The following is a 17547-nucleotide window of genomic DNA, read 5'->3' on the forward strand; positions in this document are numbered from 1 at the left end:
ATTTAAATAAAAATTATTTTGTACTTCAAGACAGACGATGTTCGCAAACATTACTTAAATTATTAAGTTAAATTGTTGGCATGGGTGTAAATGTAGGTCAAATAATCCATCTACGAAAGACAAAATTATCTAAATAAATTTTTAAAAAACATTAACCGAAATAGACAAACTATTATTTCTCTTAAAATTCGAATGCAGGATTTTTTATCTATTTTTTTAGGAATTAAAATTAGGCACTGAATAATTTTTCAAACCTAGAAGACGAAACTTCGAAATTATAGCCGATTTGTAGTTAATAATCCAGCATGGTTACTCGAGATTTCTCTTAGCTTCGACAATTTAATTACTGCAATTAACATTATTTGTAAGATCGTTCCTCGAACATATTACTTGGCCTGCACTACAGCTAGTAATTTTTACATTCCTCACAAAATACTACTTTAAAAAGGGTGTTAAGTTTTGTTGAGCAGCAAGCTCATGAGAAAGAAACCGTTAACTAATTATTAGCTCTAAATGTAGTAAAATCAAATTTATACACATTAGGCTATGGAAAAATACCATTCTTCTCCCTTTTGCTATTTCACTAATTTTTAGATTCTGAAAAAATGTATTTAGTTTTGTAAAATAGATTTTATGAATACAAAAATTAACCAACAAATACGTGACAATTACAAACTTAATTCAACGTAATAATTTATTTAGAACAAATGAAAATTTAGAAATTTTCCTTAGCCCGATATGTGAGCAAAGGAGGATGATTATTCTGAACATAATTTTCCAACGTAATCGTTTTATATAATCAACCAAAATAAAAAAAAAATCGGTATAGTATGAATAATCCTTTGAATTCAACAAAGAAGAAAGTGAAACCGAAAGAGGGGAAAGAGAAACAAATGAAATTATGTAAGACAGACAGGACCGACTTTATTGATAGACACTACTTTCGATTTCAATAATATCTCTCATACATGAGAAATGATTGCCTAATTTGCCAACTTTACGAAAATCGTTTCTAATAAACTGTAAATACTATAATTTTAAGCAAATAAGATTTTAGGATTAAACCGATAAAAAATATCTCGTTAAAATGTGAGCTACATTTGGTAAATTATTTCAAGTATTTTCCTGATAGAGTTCAACTCAGGTGGAGATAATTTTTCCCCGTAATCATTTTCTGTATTATATAATGGACCAATTTGAAAAAAAATTGGTACATAAAATTATAAACTTCCTAAATTTAAAGCGCTCTAATTTCAACAATATTGTCATTTCAACGCTTCCAAGATTTAGAGCATTCAAGTTTCAATGCTTCAAAACTTAAAGCGTTCCAAAATTTTAAATGTTAAGTTAATTATTTTGAAAAAAGCCATAAAATTTGACAATTTATGCTTCATTGCTTGAATTCGTTAAGATTAAGCAATTTAACTTGATACAATTTGTTAATAATTAAATTAAATTGCGACAGTTGAGGACCCGGTATCTACGTTCTAATCATTTATATCGTTTCCATCTTTAACCCTATTTCAATTTGTAACCAATTCGCAGAGTCCTTAACTGCTGAACCCAAGATCTCTAATTTGAGTATCATCTCATATGGCATACCTGTCATTAAAAAAAAAATAAAGCACTCCACAAAAGAGGAAGAGCTCCACCAGCCCATACATTTTGTCCTCAGGGTTAGAAAACTCAATGTAAACTGTGTTTTTTCACAATAAAAAAAAAATCACAATAACTTCATAGAACTACAGCACTCGACGAGGACCGCACAAATCAATTCATTTTCACGTTGAGATGTGAAGTAACTCTCATTGATTAGCATTATCGATTTAAAATCCAGAAGTGGGAAAAACAGCTGATCCAAGCATCGATAATGTGAAAAAATGGATGGCATCGAACTCTGTATAAATCGATACAAATCCATGAATTTACCGCATCGAACACTTTGTATAAATTGTTAAAATCCATGGATTTGTTATTTTATATTCATTGTCTCCTAACCACTATAGACGAAGTATTTTGACCGAACGTAAGACCACGAGTGAGCTGCCACTTGACCTGTTCGTTTCTGTATACCTCTGACTTTCTAAGGCATACGGAATAATCGTAAAGTCTAATTGTACATAGCTTTGCTCATAATCACTTCAAAACGATGGCTTACTGATGCTATTGTTAAATATAATTTGCTCGAGCGAGAATTCCAAAAATGATAGGGGATCTCCTTTAAGGGCATCACTCTTCAGCATAATTAAATGCTGTTTGTGAATGCTTCGAAGAGGAGAGACTTTTAAAGAATAAGTTTTTTCACAAAGAATCAAATTTACTCATACGAGATTTTTAAAATTTTAATTGTAATTTTATTTGCACTAAATCCTTTCATAATAATTATAAAAAGGTACAATTACCTTTACACAATTTTCAAATCTCAAGTACTTTCGAATTTAAAGACTCTTGAGTTAGTTCTATTATTTAACATTTTCCAAATGAAAAACGGTTCACTTTTAATTTTGAGGCTTCCACATTATAAAATAAGGATTCAAAAAAGTTGAGTAAAAACTCGAGTTGGGTATTTTTCAATTTTTAATTTCGGTGACTAAGATTTTTTTCATGCTGATCTCAACACATACATAACGCGTCATATAATTTATTACAATACAATATTTTACATACTTTTCAACTTCATATCTGTTCTTCAAACCGCTTTTACTCACGTCGTGTTATTAGCACAAAACACGTTTTTATCAGAAAATTATACATTTCCTATTTTGGAACTTGAAATGACTTATTGCTTCCCGGCAAGTTTAGAAAGAATTCAAATCCAGAAGTACTTGTGCAATCAGTTTTACTCTTATTCTTATTTCGGGGAAGCTCACGGTAATTTTCAAATCGGAAAGAAAAAATAGTTTTGCTCATTTAAAAAAAAACTTATTTTTTTGTATTCAAAAATAAAATTACCTCAAGTGATTTTTGAAGATTCGAAAAAATGACGGAGATACCTTAGTTCGAAATTTTTGTAACTTTTGTTTGAACATTCCATATCTTCTGTTCTAATTCACCGATTAGACTTTTTAAGCTCTGAAATTGTTTGTTGACATGTACTTTAAAATCTGCCCGTTTAGCGGGCACAATGGAATAGCGCGCTGCGCGAGCGGCTCGCGTATTTAAGCGCGAATAGGGCGCCCGACTGTTGGTTCTCGCGCTTCGCGCTCGTTAATGTGTTTACATCGCTCTACGCGCTCAATCTTCGTGCTTTAAAGAACACATTCTCATCACGTATCTCGTGCTCCGTACTCGAGATTATCCCTGAAATTGTATATCATTCCCATAAATATATAATATTACCGATTTTTAATTTCTAAATGATGTCCCTAACCTCAGTGATCCAGACTTTGTCAATTTAATTGTCTACCGCATCGTGTTCTACATCGCAGTTGTAGTGCCTTATTGCTTCATCTCCTAATAAATGACTAAAAGAATCTTTTAAATCGTCTAGGGTGGAGAGTCTAGATACAACAACAGTCCCACGAAATTTCGATTAATGAAGGGGGGGGGGGGCGATTAGTTCCAACCGAGAGTCATAGCTGGTTAGTGTTTTATGCTGAGGTCATCAATCTTCAGTAACTATGTATTGGATGGGAGTTCTTATGGTCTCATTTTCACATTTCCGGCCCTCCTTCAAGTGCAAAATATACACACACACACACACACCGTTTTTTTTAAATGCATTTATATATTTGAGAATCTTTGAAATACTGTGAAATTGTTAAATGAAAAAATTTGATTTTTGTATATTTCATTTTTTCATGCTGTCAAAATTTGAATTTTCTTTTTTTCAAGAAAATTCAAAAGGTTGTTATGATAATTTTGTAGGACATTCAAAAATCAATATTTTTCTTCTGTTCATTTTTTTCATATCGTGCGTTGTTTGGCTTAAAATGTTCATTTTCATGTGTTTTTGGTATTTTGTAAATGCTATAACTCCGGTAATTTTTGGTTTGATGAAAAAAGTAATTAGGTTAAATTGTTCGACTTTTTGAATAATACGAATATTCGTACAGAGAATTTTTTAATCTTGAAAAAAGAGTCCTCAAAAATATTCAAATTGCGCTCACTTTTTGAATTTTTATCCAGAATGGCTAGCTAACGAACTTGACCTTTAGTTTAGGACACGAAAAGATTGTACCAAAGGCCAATCTAATAGATTAATTTTTTTCAAAAGTTATCGTTCTCACAGACGGACACATTCGTAAAAACAAGTTTTTCGGATTCAGGGGGTCTCAAAACGTGGAAATTTGACAAAAACTGGGGATTGTTTTTTAGTAAGAAGCCATACATATGCTCCACAAGTCCTGAAAGTTTTATCTTGAGACCGCCAGTGGTTAATGAGAAAAATAAATGAAACCTAATTTTCTACACGAAGAAGCGATCATCATTATGCCACACTGCGCCACATCCATTGCGATTCGCTTTTGTTTCCATATTCTCGACAAGCGTGTTTGCCTATAAATCTCAATTGGAAAAACAAAAGAACTCTACGCTCACATTTCACACGTACCGTCTTTAGCGTAAACATCAAATTAGCGACACTGCTTGCTCACAATTATTTTGTTTTTGTTCATTGGAACGAGTTTGAATACTTGTTTTTTTAGTTCATTCGTATCTCGATACATCGTTGCTAAAATGCCTGTTAGTAAAAGATGTTATAATCCTTTACTCATGCCTGGCTACAGTATAATTTAAAAAAATTTTCGGCCTGTTCCCAAAAGTATTCGCAAAAAATTTCCATTTATTATAAAAATCTATTTTATTTGTGATAGTTGCCATAAGAAATTTTCGCAAGGACAGATTCCTTCTTCTGATACGTCTAGAGATCATGATTCCCACGTCAACGAAATTCACGAAGATGAATTTGAAGAACAAATTGATATGAATGTGGACAGTAATATTAGAACTACATATTAGATTAGAACTACATTTTTTAAATTTTGTACGAGAAAACAAAATTTAAAAAATGTAGTTCTAATCGATTGAAGTCTCGAAAAATTTTTTTGAGACTTCTAAAAATGACTAAATTTTAATTAATTTTTTTTAAACAATTGACTGAAATGTTACTTTTTTTGACTGAAAATTGATCTGTTTGACTATTTTAAACTATCATCAACTCAGGTGAAGAACCTTTGAAAAAGGTGCACATGTTGTACCGAAACGTCAGGAAGTTTCAAAAGGAGTTTTTTCTATTAAATAAATATCTGAGTTTCGAAGAACATGTTTTTTTGACTCATATTTATTTTTTCGATTTACGATTGGACCGTAAGACATAAATAATTTGAAATCTACGATTTGAAATCAATAAATATGAACGGTCGAAGAAAGGATTGATTTGTTTCATCAAATCATTTTACTACAAACAAAAGCAAGACGCCTTCAGATAAGTATGTAAAACGATACGCTGCAAACTTTTTGATGCAAATCCTATTAATGAAAATGATGAAATTCTAGTTCATTTGAAGGAAAATTTTGAAATATGCACTTTTTAGGGTCGTTTTTCCTGAGGAAACAATTGGATTTTCAAAGTTTTTAGAATTAAGATTACGATTGAGTGAACTTTTTTATATATAATTCAGATGGTTCAGCGGCACAGTACAAAAATCGCAAGAACTTATCCAACTTAACACTCCACGAGTAAGATTTCAGATATAAAGCGGAATGGAACTTCCATGCAACTGAACACGGCGAAGGTCCTTGTGATTGGCATTGGCGGCATTCTCAGAAGGGCGGCTGCTAAAACAAACCTTCAGCGTCCGTCCCACAATCCGATCACAAATGCTAGAAAAATGTAAGACTGGAATAAAGGACCTTTGAAAGACCTTCATTGAGGGTACACAACAAATACACGCTGGCATTCCCATTTCGCAAACCGATGTAATGACAAAGGTTTTCTCTAATTCCGAAGAATTTAATATTGTACCCGTATTTAAAAATTTATGTAAAATACGCAAAACGTGCAAGGTTCGTCGAAGTCAATAGTGCGTTCTTTTATTCCAATGTAACTTTTTTGTTTGTAGGTCGCTCTTATTCAATTGTTTGAAATTATTTTTAAACTATGAAAAGTTTTTGCTAGAAAAGTTGTTCACCTTTACTTACAAATTTTATAAATCAATGTGTTTCATTAAAAGCATTGAAGTTTCTGAAGTCGCAGAACTGCGCTACGCCACGCAGTAGCTGCGTCGGTTTTTCGTGTAGAAACTTACGTTTAATTAATTTTCTCATTAACCACTGGCGGTTCAAAGATAAAACTTTTAAGACTTGTGGAATACATATATGCCTTCTTATTAAAAAAAAAGTTTTAATCGGAGGACAATTATTTTCAAAGACACGATTTTAGTTTTTTAGTTTTCAAAAAAATGTCAAAATATTTTTTTTCTTAACATAAATTTTGTTATTTAAAGGAACATGTCAACACGAACAATTTCAGAGCTTAAAAAGTAAAATCGGTTAATTATAACCGAACATATGGAAAAATTGCAAAAAAGTTATAAAAAATTTCGAAATCCTGTATTTCCGCCATTTTTTCGAATGTTCAAAAATCACTTGAGAACCTTTTTCTTCACTAATACATAATTGTATACGCCGAGCCTTTTAATTTTAGAAAATCCAATTTTCTTAATCGATTTTAGGTTCAAAGATGCCAAAAAGTAAAATTTTCTTATTATGTTTCTTTCTTTGAAACACATCTATTTTGGGAATCGACACAATAGATGTGCGCATGGCGAAAAAATACAATAAAAAAAATGGACACCTATGAAAATAACTATAAAAATGATGAAAATAACTTTCTCAGAAACAAGTAAATAAACTTCGTGCTTCTGTTCTTAATAAGAAATTTTTTAAATTTCAATTTCTGTTACAAAAATTTGCCTATCTTATTATGATCAAGCTTATATTTGATCAGAGTTGCTACAAAATCCCGATTGAAAAATTCCCTGTCCTTTCCCTGAACCATTTCTTCTTTTTTCTGGCCGTTTTAGATTTCTCATTCAGGTATAAAAAACCTTACATTTAGAAGATCAATAACTTAATTTATCAGAAATTCTCTGACTTTTTCAGGATTTCCCTGATATTCCCTTACTTTCCCTGGACATTTTTCAATTCTCCGAGTTTCCAGAATTCCCTGGCCTGTAGCCACCCTGACTTTTCTAAATGAATCGTTTCAACATTCCCCAACCATTTTGCACTTTCTGCTAGACAATTTAGTAAAAATACTTTTTGCAAAAATAATAATTAAAGCTTTAATTATGCAATAAAAAATTATCATAACAATACTTCAATGCTTTGAATCATTGAAGATACAAACTGCTAAAACTGATTAAACTGATTAAACTGATTAAAAGAAACAACGATAGTTTCTATCCTGCTTCGTGTATGAAATATAAAAAAATGTCCGCTTCAAATATAAAATCCTGTACATTTCTCGCAAAAATAAATTTCCCGCACAAATCCCACTTTTCCCACACGATGGACATAATTTAGCCTATGAAATATTTAAATTATGGATAGTTTAGTCGATTTTCAAATTTTGTATTTTATTTTGAATAAGAGAATAGATAAAATATTAGAAAAGAGTTTAATTTTTAGATTCAATAAGTTGTCTCTTTTCTCAACATTATTTTGATTTTTAAAATTAAATAATCAAGGCACGCGTAAATTTAGCATCAAGATTTTCCACAAGATAAACAAAAATAAACTTTCAAAAAGCTTATACATTCGAAGAGGATAAATCAGGGGAGAAAACTGTTTAAGGGAAAAATTTTAATCTGAGTGTTCGAGTCAGGCTTCAATTTCATTGGTCTAACGTTAACTTTTTATTTTATCTACCGAAAAAAATGTATGAGTGGCGTGAGCAGAAACTCTGACCTCCACCCGATAGAGTCTCATTGCACTCTTTTAACCTTATTGGTTTGCAATATTTATCAAATAGGCATTCCATGCATATATAGTTACGTTTTAAGTCTTTTCTACACAAATGATTGTAAATTTATATTCCGCAATGCTCATAAACAGTTTATTGCATGGAAATCTATACAAAGCCGAAATCTGATGGCTCTCTTTGTCATTATTTTCCAAGAACGATGATATTTTCAGTCGGCGTGCCAAGATCCACTTCCTGCCTTTTTAATTATTTTAAACAAAATGACTTATTTAAACCATAATTTTCATTGACACTTCTTATCTTGTTTCAAAAAATCCTAGAAGCTTAGAAAAATGTTGCAAAGTATGCAAATAGTATCTTGCAATAGGTAAAGTATAAAACTATTCTATTGAGTCAGCAAATTCATATTAAAAAATTCTCATCTCTCGCTGCGCGCGTGGCTCGCTTCGCTCGAAAGTTTGAGCACGCCTAGGACGCGCAAATGTTGGTTCTCGCGCTTCACACTCGATAATGTATTGACCCCGCACTCGATATTTGTTTACAAAATTTTTCAAACTAAAGGCCAAAGCATTGACAAAAGTATTCTAGTTACTGTGAATTTTTTGTGTTAAAGCTCCTTCGGCTTTGACGAACACATTCTCATCGCGTAGCTCGTGCTTCACACTCAAGTTTATCCCTGAAATTGTAAATCATTCCCATAAATGTGTATTGTTATAATTCATAACATGCATTGGTATTAAAACTGACGTAGTTTCATTGCCTCGTTTAAAAAAATTGCGCATTTTTAAACAAAATTTGGTTAAACATACGGTTTATTTAGCAGCCATGCCGTTTTTTAACTTCTAAATTATGTCCCTAACTTCAATGAAGAGTTTGTCAATTGAATTGTCTACCGCATTGTGTTCTACACTGCAGTTGTGGCGCCCTATTGCTTCATCTCCTAATAATTAACTAAAAGAGTCTCTCAAAGCGTAATAGTCATAGCTGGTGGTTATTTTATATGCTGAGAAGGTCACTAACCTTCAGAAGCGTTGCGTTAGATTGGAGTTCATATGGTCTCATTTTCACATTCCCCGCCCTCCTTCAGGTGAAAAACCAAAAACTTATAGGTATATATATTTTTTGTAATGCATTTATATATTTGAAAAATCTTTGAAATAATGTGAAATTGTTGAATGAAAAATGTAATTTTTGGATTTTCCATTATTGTTTATGCTGCAAAAATTTAAATTTTCGATTTTTCTAGGAAATTAAAAAACTTGTTATGATAAACTTGTAGGGCATTCAAAAATAAACATTTTTCTTCTGTTAAATAATTTCATATCGTGCGTTATTTGGCTTAAAATGTTCATTTTTGTGTGTTTTTGGAATTTTGTAAATGCTATAACTCTGGCAATTTTTGGTTTTATGCAAAAAGTCATTAGGATAAATTGTTCGATTTATTGAATAATACGCTCACTTCTTGAATTTTCATTCAAAATGGCTGGCTCACGAACTTGACTTTTAGTTTAGGACACTAAAAGAGTGTAGCAAAGGCCAATCTAATAGGTTATTTTTTTCAAAAGTTATTGTGGAAACAGACAGACATACAGATTGACACATTCGTAAAAACCTGTTTTTCGGATTCAGGGGATCTCAAAACGTGGACATTTGACAAAAACTAGGAGTGGGGGTGAAATTTTACAGAAATATAATACATTCTCTGATGAGAATGTAAAAATGTAGCCTCTTTCATCACAGTTAATTTAAAACAAGTTAAGATATAATCTAGTGAGTTAATCGTCAACGTGATTTCGCAGCACGAGCCACTCTTCTATCTTAGTTGCTCACACAAATTGTTTCTTCATTCACAACTTACTATCATAATTCAATACACGAATGAATTTTTTTTAAAGTTACCGATAGAACTTCCCTAAACTCGTTCCAGCTTGCATTAAAAATGTTCACTTGTCGAGTGACATTCAATCAAGTTTAGCTGAATTTGCCACAATGTCTTATTCTATAATGTTTCACGTAAAAAGTTCTTCATAAGCAAACACAATTCCGATATCAAAGACTGCTGACTGGAAACGTTGCCTGTGTGTTTTGAAACTTGCATTATATCCACACATAGATGTGCTTTGAAAAAAATGAATTTCCTTCACTGAGACTTTTGATTCTTTAAATAAGCTTCCTTTAGTTTCAAAAGTAAGTTTAACTTTTCCAAAATTATTCTAATCCAATTTAAATTTGGTTTTCAAATTTATAATAAAAAAATTATAATCATACTAACGATAATATAACCATATTTGCTTAGAAATTTAACTTCATAACATCTTCAAGTATTAGAAAGTTTTTACAGATTGTATTTTAATAAATATTTATTTAGTAATTTATTAATCGTTACAGTTTTTTACGTCTTTTATATTTTTTTTTTCAGTAGCGCAGTTTTCAAATTGAAAAATGTTCTTATGCATACAAGGTGTCCAACCACTTTTACAAAACCTTGTCATCCTTTTCGAGTTTTCTCGAAATTTCAATTACATAAATGGTAACAAAACTAACAAAATCTCAGGATTGAAGAATCTTAGCAAGCTTTATTTCTTGAAAATACCTTACCAAATGTACATAACAAAACATTGACAACAAAATTTCTGACAACAAAAATGTTCTTTTTCGATCTCAATATTTACGAAACTCAGCAAACTTTTATGCATGAAAATTTATAACCAAGACTAACATAATACCTTTACCAACAAAAAAAAGTTCTTTTCCATTACTCGCAGTTTCTGTTACGTAAATTTTAACAAAGCTAACCAAAAATCTAACTTGTAAAGAGAACTAAAAAAACTGAGTATTCTTTTCACAAAAAACTCTAATAAATTTGTCAAAAAAGGTCAAAGGTCAACAAACTTATCATTTAGTGAAACTTCTCGCTTTAAGAAAACACTGCATCACTTCCGGTCGCATGATTTACATTTATGTTTAAAAAGCCTTTTATGTAGTTTTTCTGTCGCAGAATGCAACAGACAAGGTTTCACTTTAACGAGAAACTCTTATCTATTTTTTTTAAATCATTAAGTGTCACGGTAGTTAAAAATGATTGACCCATCATGATTTACAACAAAAATAATGTTTTAAACAATGCCCCGGTGACTCCTTTTAGGGTTCATTCTGGCCCTAAAATGCCGAAAATCTATTCGGCTGTATGCTATTATAAGTAACTCTATACCGACCATAAGGGCCCTTTTCATGCGAACGCCCAAATATTCTAATCATATTTTCTCGATTGTTTGTATTTCTCAGAATAGTACTGCTGCCTCATATTAACTTCTATAAATCTTTAAAATCAAATTCAGTACTCTTATTTTCAAACAAGAATAAAGTTGCATCAAGTACAATTTATTCATTTATTGTGATGATTTTTAAGAAAACCTGTTTAAGATGAAAAATAGAGTTAGAAGATACATGCAGTCCGTGTAAACGCATAAGGCAATTTTGTTGTGCAATGTAGCGAGTCTCAACGGCACGATCTTGCTCACGTATGACCATCACACATTACTCAAATTTCCAACAAATAAAAACTGATAAATTTAATATTATATGAAATTTTAAATAATTAAATGATCTGATTTATTTTAAGTAACGCTGTAGTTTACTAGTGATTGTTTAGAAAACTATAAAAAAATAATTCGAACTTTATTAACAGCCATTTTATGGAATAGCTTTACGTCAAGTAAAAAATTTGTTATTCGCCATATTTCTGAGTAAAAAGTCCATAAATAAAAGTACAATAAATGGGCATTCATTTAAGAAATGATTTGGGTGTAATAACGGCGTACTTGTATGTTCAAAAGTCACTTGTTTTTCATTTATTTTGCATATAAATTCATGAATAACAAATGAAAAACAAATGACTTCTGCAAATGCAAGCAGTAAATGTTAATTAAATATTATTTTCAAAGTTGAAATAATATTTTAATAATTATACTATTTATTGCAGACATGAAACCTAGAGAAAGACTTTTTGAAGCATGCAAAATGAAAAAAAAGTGGCTAGCAATCCTCATCTCCGATTTAATGTCAAGTTAGCATTGAAGATACCAACTTCTAACATCGTAGTGATTGTATTCAAGCTATAAATAATTCACGACTTTGATTAGAGAAGCAACGCAGATTTCGGTTGCAAGATAATAAACGCATCTTCTATTGCTAGATTATATTATATATACATTGGAGCATCTAGGTCCTAGGACGTTGACGTTTCATAACAGTTTTTTTTTAACTAACTAATCAATGAATAAGTTCTTCAAGTATGTACAATTAGCATATTCAACCGAAAATTTGCATGGGAAATAACTTTATTATTTTGAGCAATCAAAAAATTGAAGCAATTTAATGATAAATTCCATCTTTGGTGACTGCTTAAAAATATTTTTTTATTCAATTTCTATTTAACTGAAATGACCGGAAAAACTTACATGTTAAAAAATCATAATAATAGTTTTGAAAGTTTTAAAATAAAAAACATGAACGTTCTTCTCACAAAATATATACAATCTTCTCTTCAGTAACGTGAAATACAGAAACGTATCGAGGAATTATAAATTCAAATGTTTATTAGATTACAACAAAGATAAAAAAGAAAACATTTAAATCCCTTTTATTTTTGATGTAAAAATCTTGATTTTTTTCCAAATCACAGGGCTCGCATCGGATCGATTAGAAGGCTTCAAAAAGGTAGCATTAGTAACATAAACTTACAGACTGTCGCATGGAATATCGAAAAAAAGTCTACAAAGAGTAGGATCACAATTTTAAACATAATAAGAAAAAACAATGCGAGAAAAAATCACGGTTGAAAATAAGAGAATTAAAGGCATTTAAATATTTTCTTTTTTAATTTGGTTGTAAAACATTAAAAAGTTAGAAGACTAAAATAATAATTTTATTTGTTTAGGAATTTATAGAGTATAAATAATTTTCATTGATTTTAAAATATTTTTTACATGATCAAAATATATTTTAAAGTTAACCATTTTTTTTAACAAATCATTCAGCTTGAAAGCTTTTGAATCTCGGGTTAACAGATTTCGTTCTGAACTATTAAACTTTTTAAACTGGATTATTTTCAAATGAGAGAAATTTATAATTATTTACATTAATCTTCAACTTCAAGAACATCCGTTTTGAAAATTTCAAACTGTTTTGAGACTGTATAATTTAAATATGAAATTATTCATTTTTTAATCATTCAGACTTTGCAGCCTAAAATTCTCTTAAAGCATGTGAAATAAGGTGATTTTTCATAGAACTGAGGTAAGAATAGGGCGATAAATACTTTAAAAAAATATTAATATGGTTATAATATTGAATTAAATATGAAACGATTTAAATTCCTAAGATTTCAAGTCAAAATATACAGAATTTCCAATTTGAAACCGAAAGACGAACCTTCAAACCAAATACCAATTTGTAACAAAAAACTCTAGTATTCAAGTTCAAAGTGGAATGATCTACAACATTAGAAAATGGTGGATTAAAAAAAAGTTTAATTTTCAATGAAAAAGTTGAATTAAAAAAAAAAGTTGCACTTACGACCAAACAGTTGAGAACTTTCAAGCAAAAGAGAGGAATTTTTAACAATGTAATTGAAGTTTCAGCCAAATAGTTGAATTCACAACATTTTAAAATAAAAAAGCATGCCTTTTCCACCACAAAAAATGAATTGTTAATCCATCAGGTCAAATTTTCTACCCAAAGTTCTTTTGAACAAAATAATTAAATTTTCAACCAACTAATCGAATATTTAAACAAAAACAATGAACTTTCAATCGAAAATAGTTGGATTCTCTTATTGGGTACTATTAAAAAAGACCAATTCTTCGAAGAAGGGAGAAAAGGGGAGAAATTTTAAAGACTGATTAAATTTGAAACGAAAGCTTTGAATAATGAAATTAGAAAATGTGAAATTTCAAACACTATTCATTAAAAAATGTCTAAGTATAAAGCTTTAATGCGGAATTATGCAATCTTTTAAGCTCTCAATTAAAATGATACAATTGTTTAGTTTTTAATTAAAATTTTAAAAGTTTCATTGTGATTGGAAATTTGAAACTAAGAATAGCAAACAACTCTTGGATTAAATAATAGTCTCTGATATTCCTAGTTTTACCTTTCACAATTAAGATTTTCTTATCAAAGGGTGATAACTGATAAGTAATAAATTGCACACATAGAAAAATGGTATATTTTCGAAAACAATTAAGATTTTAATTAACTACATTCTTTCTCAATATCCTCTCAGTCACTTAATTATGAGAACAAATAGCTTACAATAGTAATCAGTTTATGAAACCGATTTCACCTCGGACTCGATACGTGAACTGCCTGCATTTATTATCCCCACATAACTCAATTGATAATGAATATACAGAACCGCATTTCTTCGAAGAGAAAAATGTTTTTAATTGTTGATATTACTCAAATATTTACTTATGCTCTATTTTTATGAAAGCCTTTTAATGATAATTTTTAATGATTTAATGATAACAAAAATAGCAAGAAATGTATAAACACTCAAAAATAGCTTAATAGAAATATACAATTAGAATTCAAGAAAGAAATAAGAAAAAGCTATATGCAAACTGGTGTTACTTTAAAACGAGTTAATGGGAGCTTTTGAAATTAATAATTCAATTAAAGGCCATCAAATTAGATATGCGCAGCTGACAAAAATAATTTTTAATTCATAATACTCTTTTGACAAGTTTAAATTTCAAATAATAACAAATATAAAGATTAGTAAAAAAGGTAAACAATACTGTTGGATTATGTCAACTATTGTATATATGTATATAGAGCAAAAATATAATCTACGATTTCGGAGTGCTGAAAACGATATGTTTTAAGTCGTGTGTGTTCTGCGGTTCTAAGAAGTTTGGCCTAAAGCTTCAAGAGCTCGTAATCTCGGTAACATAAACAATAGCCATGATTGAAATGTGTATGGTGTATGAATCTGATGTTTGTGACACGTTCGTTCTTTAGTCGAATCTCGCATCTCAAAGAGTAAAGACCTGCCTTCCAAGTGCCTTTAATAAATTGATCCTTTTTTGAATAAATCTTTAATATTTGTTCATAACCTGTTTTCCAAAAAATACAATTTCAATTCTTTATAACTGCAATAACTAGTAATATTTGCATAAAGAAATTGACGATACAATATTTTGCATATTGAAGCAGGTACCTAAATAGTAATAGCATATATATATATATGTTTCGAAAAATTACACGCAAAAAGTCTTACTGCGCAAATTCTTGGTAAAATCTACGAAAACTAGTCAGCAAATATGAAGCATAATTGAAAGGATTATGAATGAGGTTCCTGTATGAATGGGAAAAATAGCACATTATTAAATTCACCCTTGGCAAGTAAGATAAATTCGTCAATTTCGAAATTAATTAAAAGCTTCTGAGCTTTTAAATTGATATTTTGTTCTTCAGTATGCTTAATTCCCATCTGGCAGCACGTGAGTAAAAAATCAAACTACATAACCTCTTCTTTCTGATGCTATGTTGCGCTTGTACAGAAATAATCAATTACCTTGGTACTCGATGATACTGAAATCGTTTATCGGTTCATTGATGATCACACTTTACATACAGCTTAATTAATTATAGACAGTATTATCAGAATATAACATCGAAGAAAACTTGATTAGAAAAATTTTCTTTATGAGTTGACGCCATTAAATAACTGGAGTGGGGGAATCCCACTCGATATCCGACTTTGACATGTAAAGCTACTGCGCTTGCCTGGCGCAGCGGCCCTCATTAGCCGCTGTAGGTGCGAAATTCAAATATGGTATAAATAATAATTATTGAAATAAAAATATTATAAATTGCATACAAATATGAATTACGTAATTTATGATTTAAGTTTCGAAAGAAAATAGTAAAGCGTATATTCCGTAATATTAGATGTTTTTTAATTAAGTTTTACACGCTCACTTATATTTCACATACTAATTTTTAGGGAATTACATTTCTTCAATTAACATATGGTTTTAAATAATTATTTAATTTCATAACAATGGTTTATAATTACTATTTATTTTAATTCAAATTATTTGTTATTTGCGTCGTTCAATATGTATACAATAAACTAAACTAAAACTAAAAACAACTCAACAAAAAAATCAATATTTAATAAATTGCTATCCTAGAAGGTACTAGGTGTACAAAATTTGTTTTTTACTATTTTGAATTTTTTAATCAATATTTAATATTTTAGTTATTTAAGTATTTGGGGTGGCCATTTTCACCGAAGAAAAAACATCCTACTCATTTTCCGTTTCACACACATTTTTCACGGTCATTGTGGAACTCTATTTAATTTTAAGCGTTTATAAATGAAGCTTAAATATTTGTAGTTCCGAGTTATTTATTTAAAACTCAATATATTTTTAGGTCCCATTAATCTTCAGCATAACATTTTTGTAACTTTCATAAATTGAACAATTTCAAGATTTCTTTTTAAAAAATTAAACGTTCTCTCCTTTCATCTGAATCTTTTAAAAAATGTTCCTTCCAACTCAATACAAATTTTCAAACAAAAGAATGTTCGTCTTCCAATTCAGAAAAATAAAATCAAAACTTCTATCCTTCCAAGTCGCTAAGGATCTTCAGAAACAAAAAATGTCTGCCGTCTAATTCATAAAATATTGAAAACCAAAATTTCCTTCTTTTCAACTTGATAAAAACCTTCAAATATCAAATGACCTGCCATTACAATAAAAATAAAAATTTCTTTGTTTCAAACTCCATAAAAAAGACCAAATTTATTCCTTTTCTTTTTAAATTATAATGTAGTTGTTGCATATTTTCAAAAATTTTATTTCACAGTCAAATTAAAAGAACACTAAAAAACGAACGTAATTTCTAATGGAAAAATGTTTTAATAAGGGGGAACATTGTTCATTAATTAATTTTCTGCACCATCAGCTTTGTATATAAAAATTTCTAAATAAATAATTTTAATTCATCATAACATTTATTTCTAAATGTTTCTAAACATATCTATCTGATCTTGACACTTCGCTACCAAACTATAATTTCTCAACTTTCTTACATTTTTACATTTTTAAAGGGATACAAATAATTAAATATTTGGTAGAGAGAGACTTAGAGACATTTTTTTTAATTTCTTGGGATTTAAACATTTTTGTAGGTGAACTGAATGTTGCAAGGTGCCAAGATAATGAAAAAAAGTTCTTAAGATTTATGGTAAAATTTCTAATGATTGTTTTTGAACAATTGTTTTGAAAATAATTAAAAATTCAAAAAATTTGTTTAGAATGCTGTAAGGTTTCACGAAAATGAAAAAAAAACTAGGTTCGTACACGGAGAAAAATCTTAAGAGATTAATTCACGTTATCGCGTGATTTTACAGCTACAATTTCTGTAGAGCAAAGGAGCGTGGCCTAATGCCTGAAACTTTAAGACCTATGCTTTAAAAACAAGGAAGTGTTTTAAGAGAGATTTCAAAATCTTTCATGTAAAAATTTTAAATGACTTTTTATTTTAAAAAATGAACCTTAGGAGAAAATAAAAAAAGGTTTTTAAACATATCAAACGATTTC

The 17547-nt window shown here is 29.7% G+C and overlaps 1 protein-coding gene across 3 annotated transcripts in view; it reads right to left on the minus strand.

Moving 5' to 3' along the window:
• Positions 1–15710, minus strand: part of LOC117167842 (glycerol-3-phosphate acyltransferase 1, mitochondrial) — a 32020-nt gene extending 16310 nt beyond the window's left edge. The window contains exon 1 of one of the 3 annotated variants that reach the window (XM_033353047.1): positions 15510–15710. Coding sequence is in view for 2 of the 3 variants with exons in the window: in XM_033353048.1 (XP_033208939.1) it covers positions 1603–1664 (62 nt within the window). In the remaining variant the exon portion in view is untranslated. Of the gene's footprint in view, positions 1–1602; positions 2018–15509 lie in introns of those variants that run through there. The other 2 variants (XM_033353048.1, XM_033353046.1) reach the window with 2 other exon arrangements.
• Positions 15711–17547: the final 1837 nt, after the last annotated feature.

The sequence above is a fragment of the Belonocnema kinseyi genome, chromosome 2 (assembly GCF_010883055.1).
Source record: "Belonocnema kinseyi isolate 2016_QV_RU_SX_M_011 chromosome 2, B_treatae_v1, whole genome shotgun sequence".
Taxonomy (NCBI): Eukaryota; Metazoa; Arthropoda; class Insecta; order Hymenoptera; family Cynipidae; genus Belonocnema; species Belonocnema kinseyi.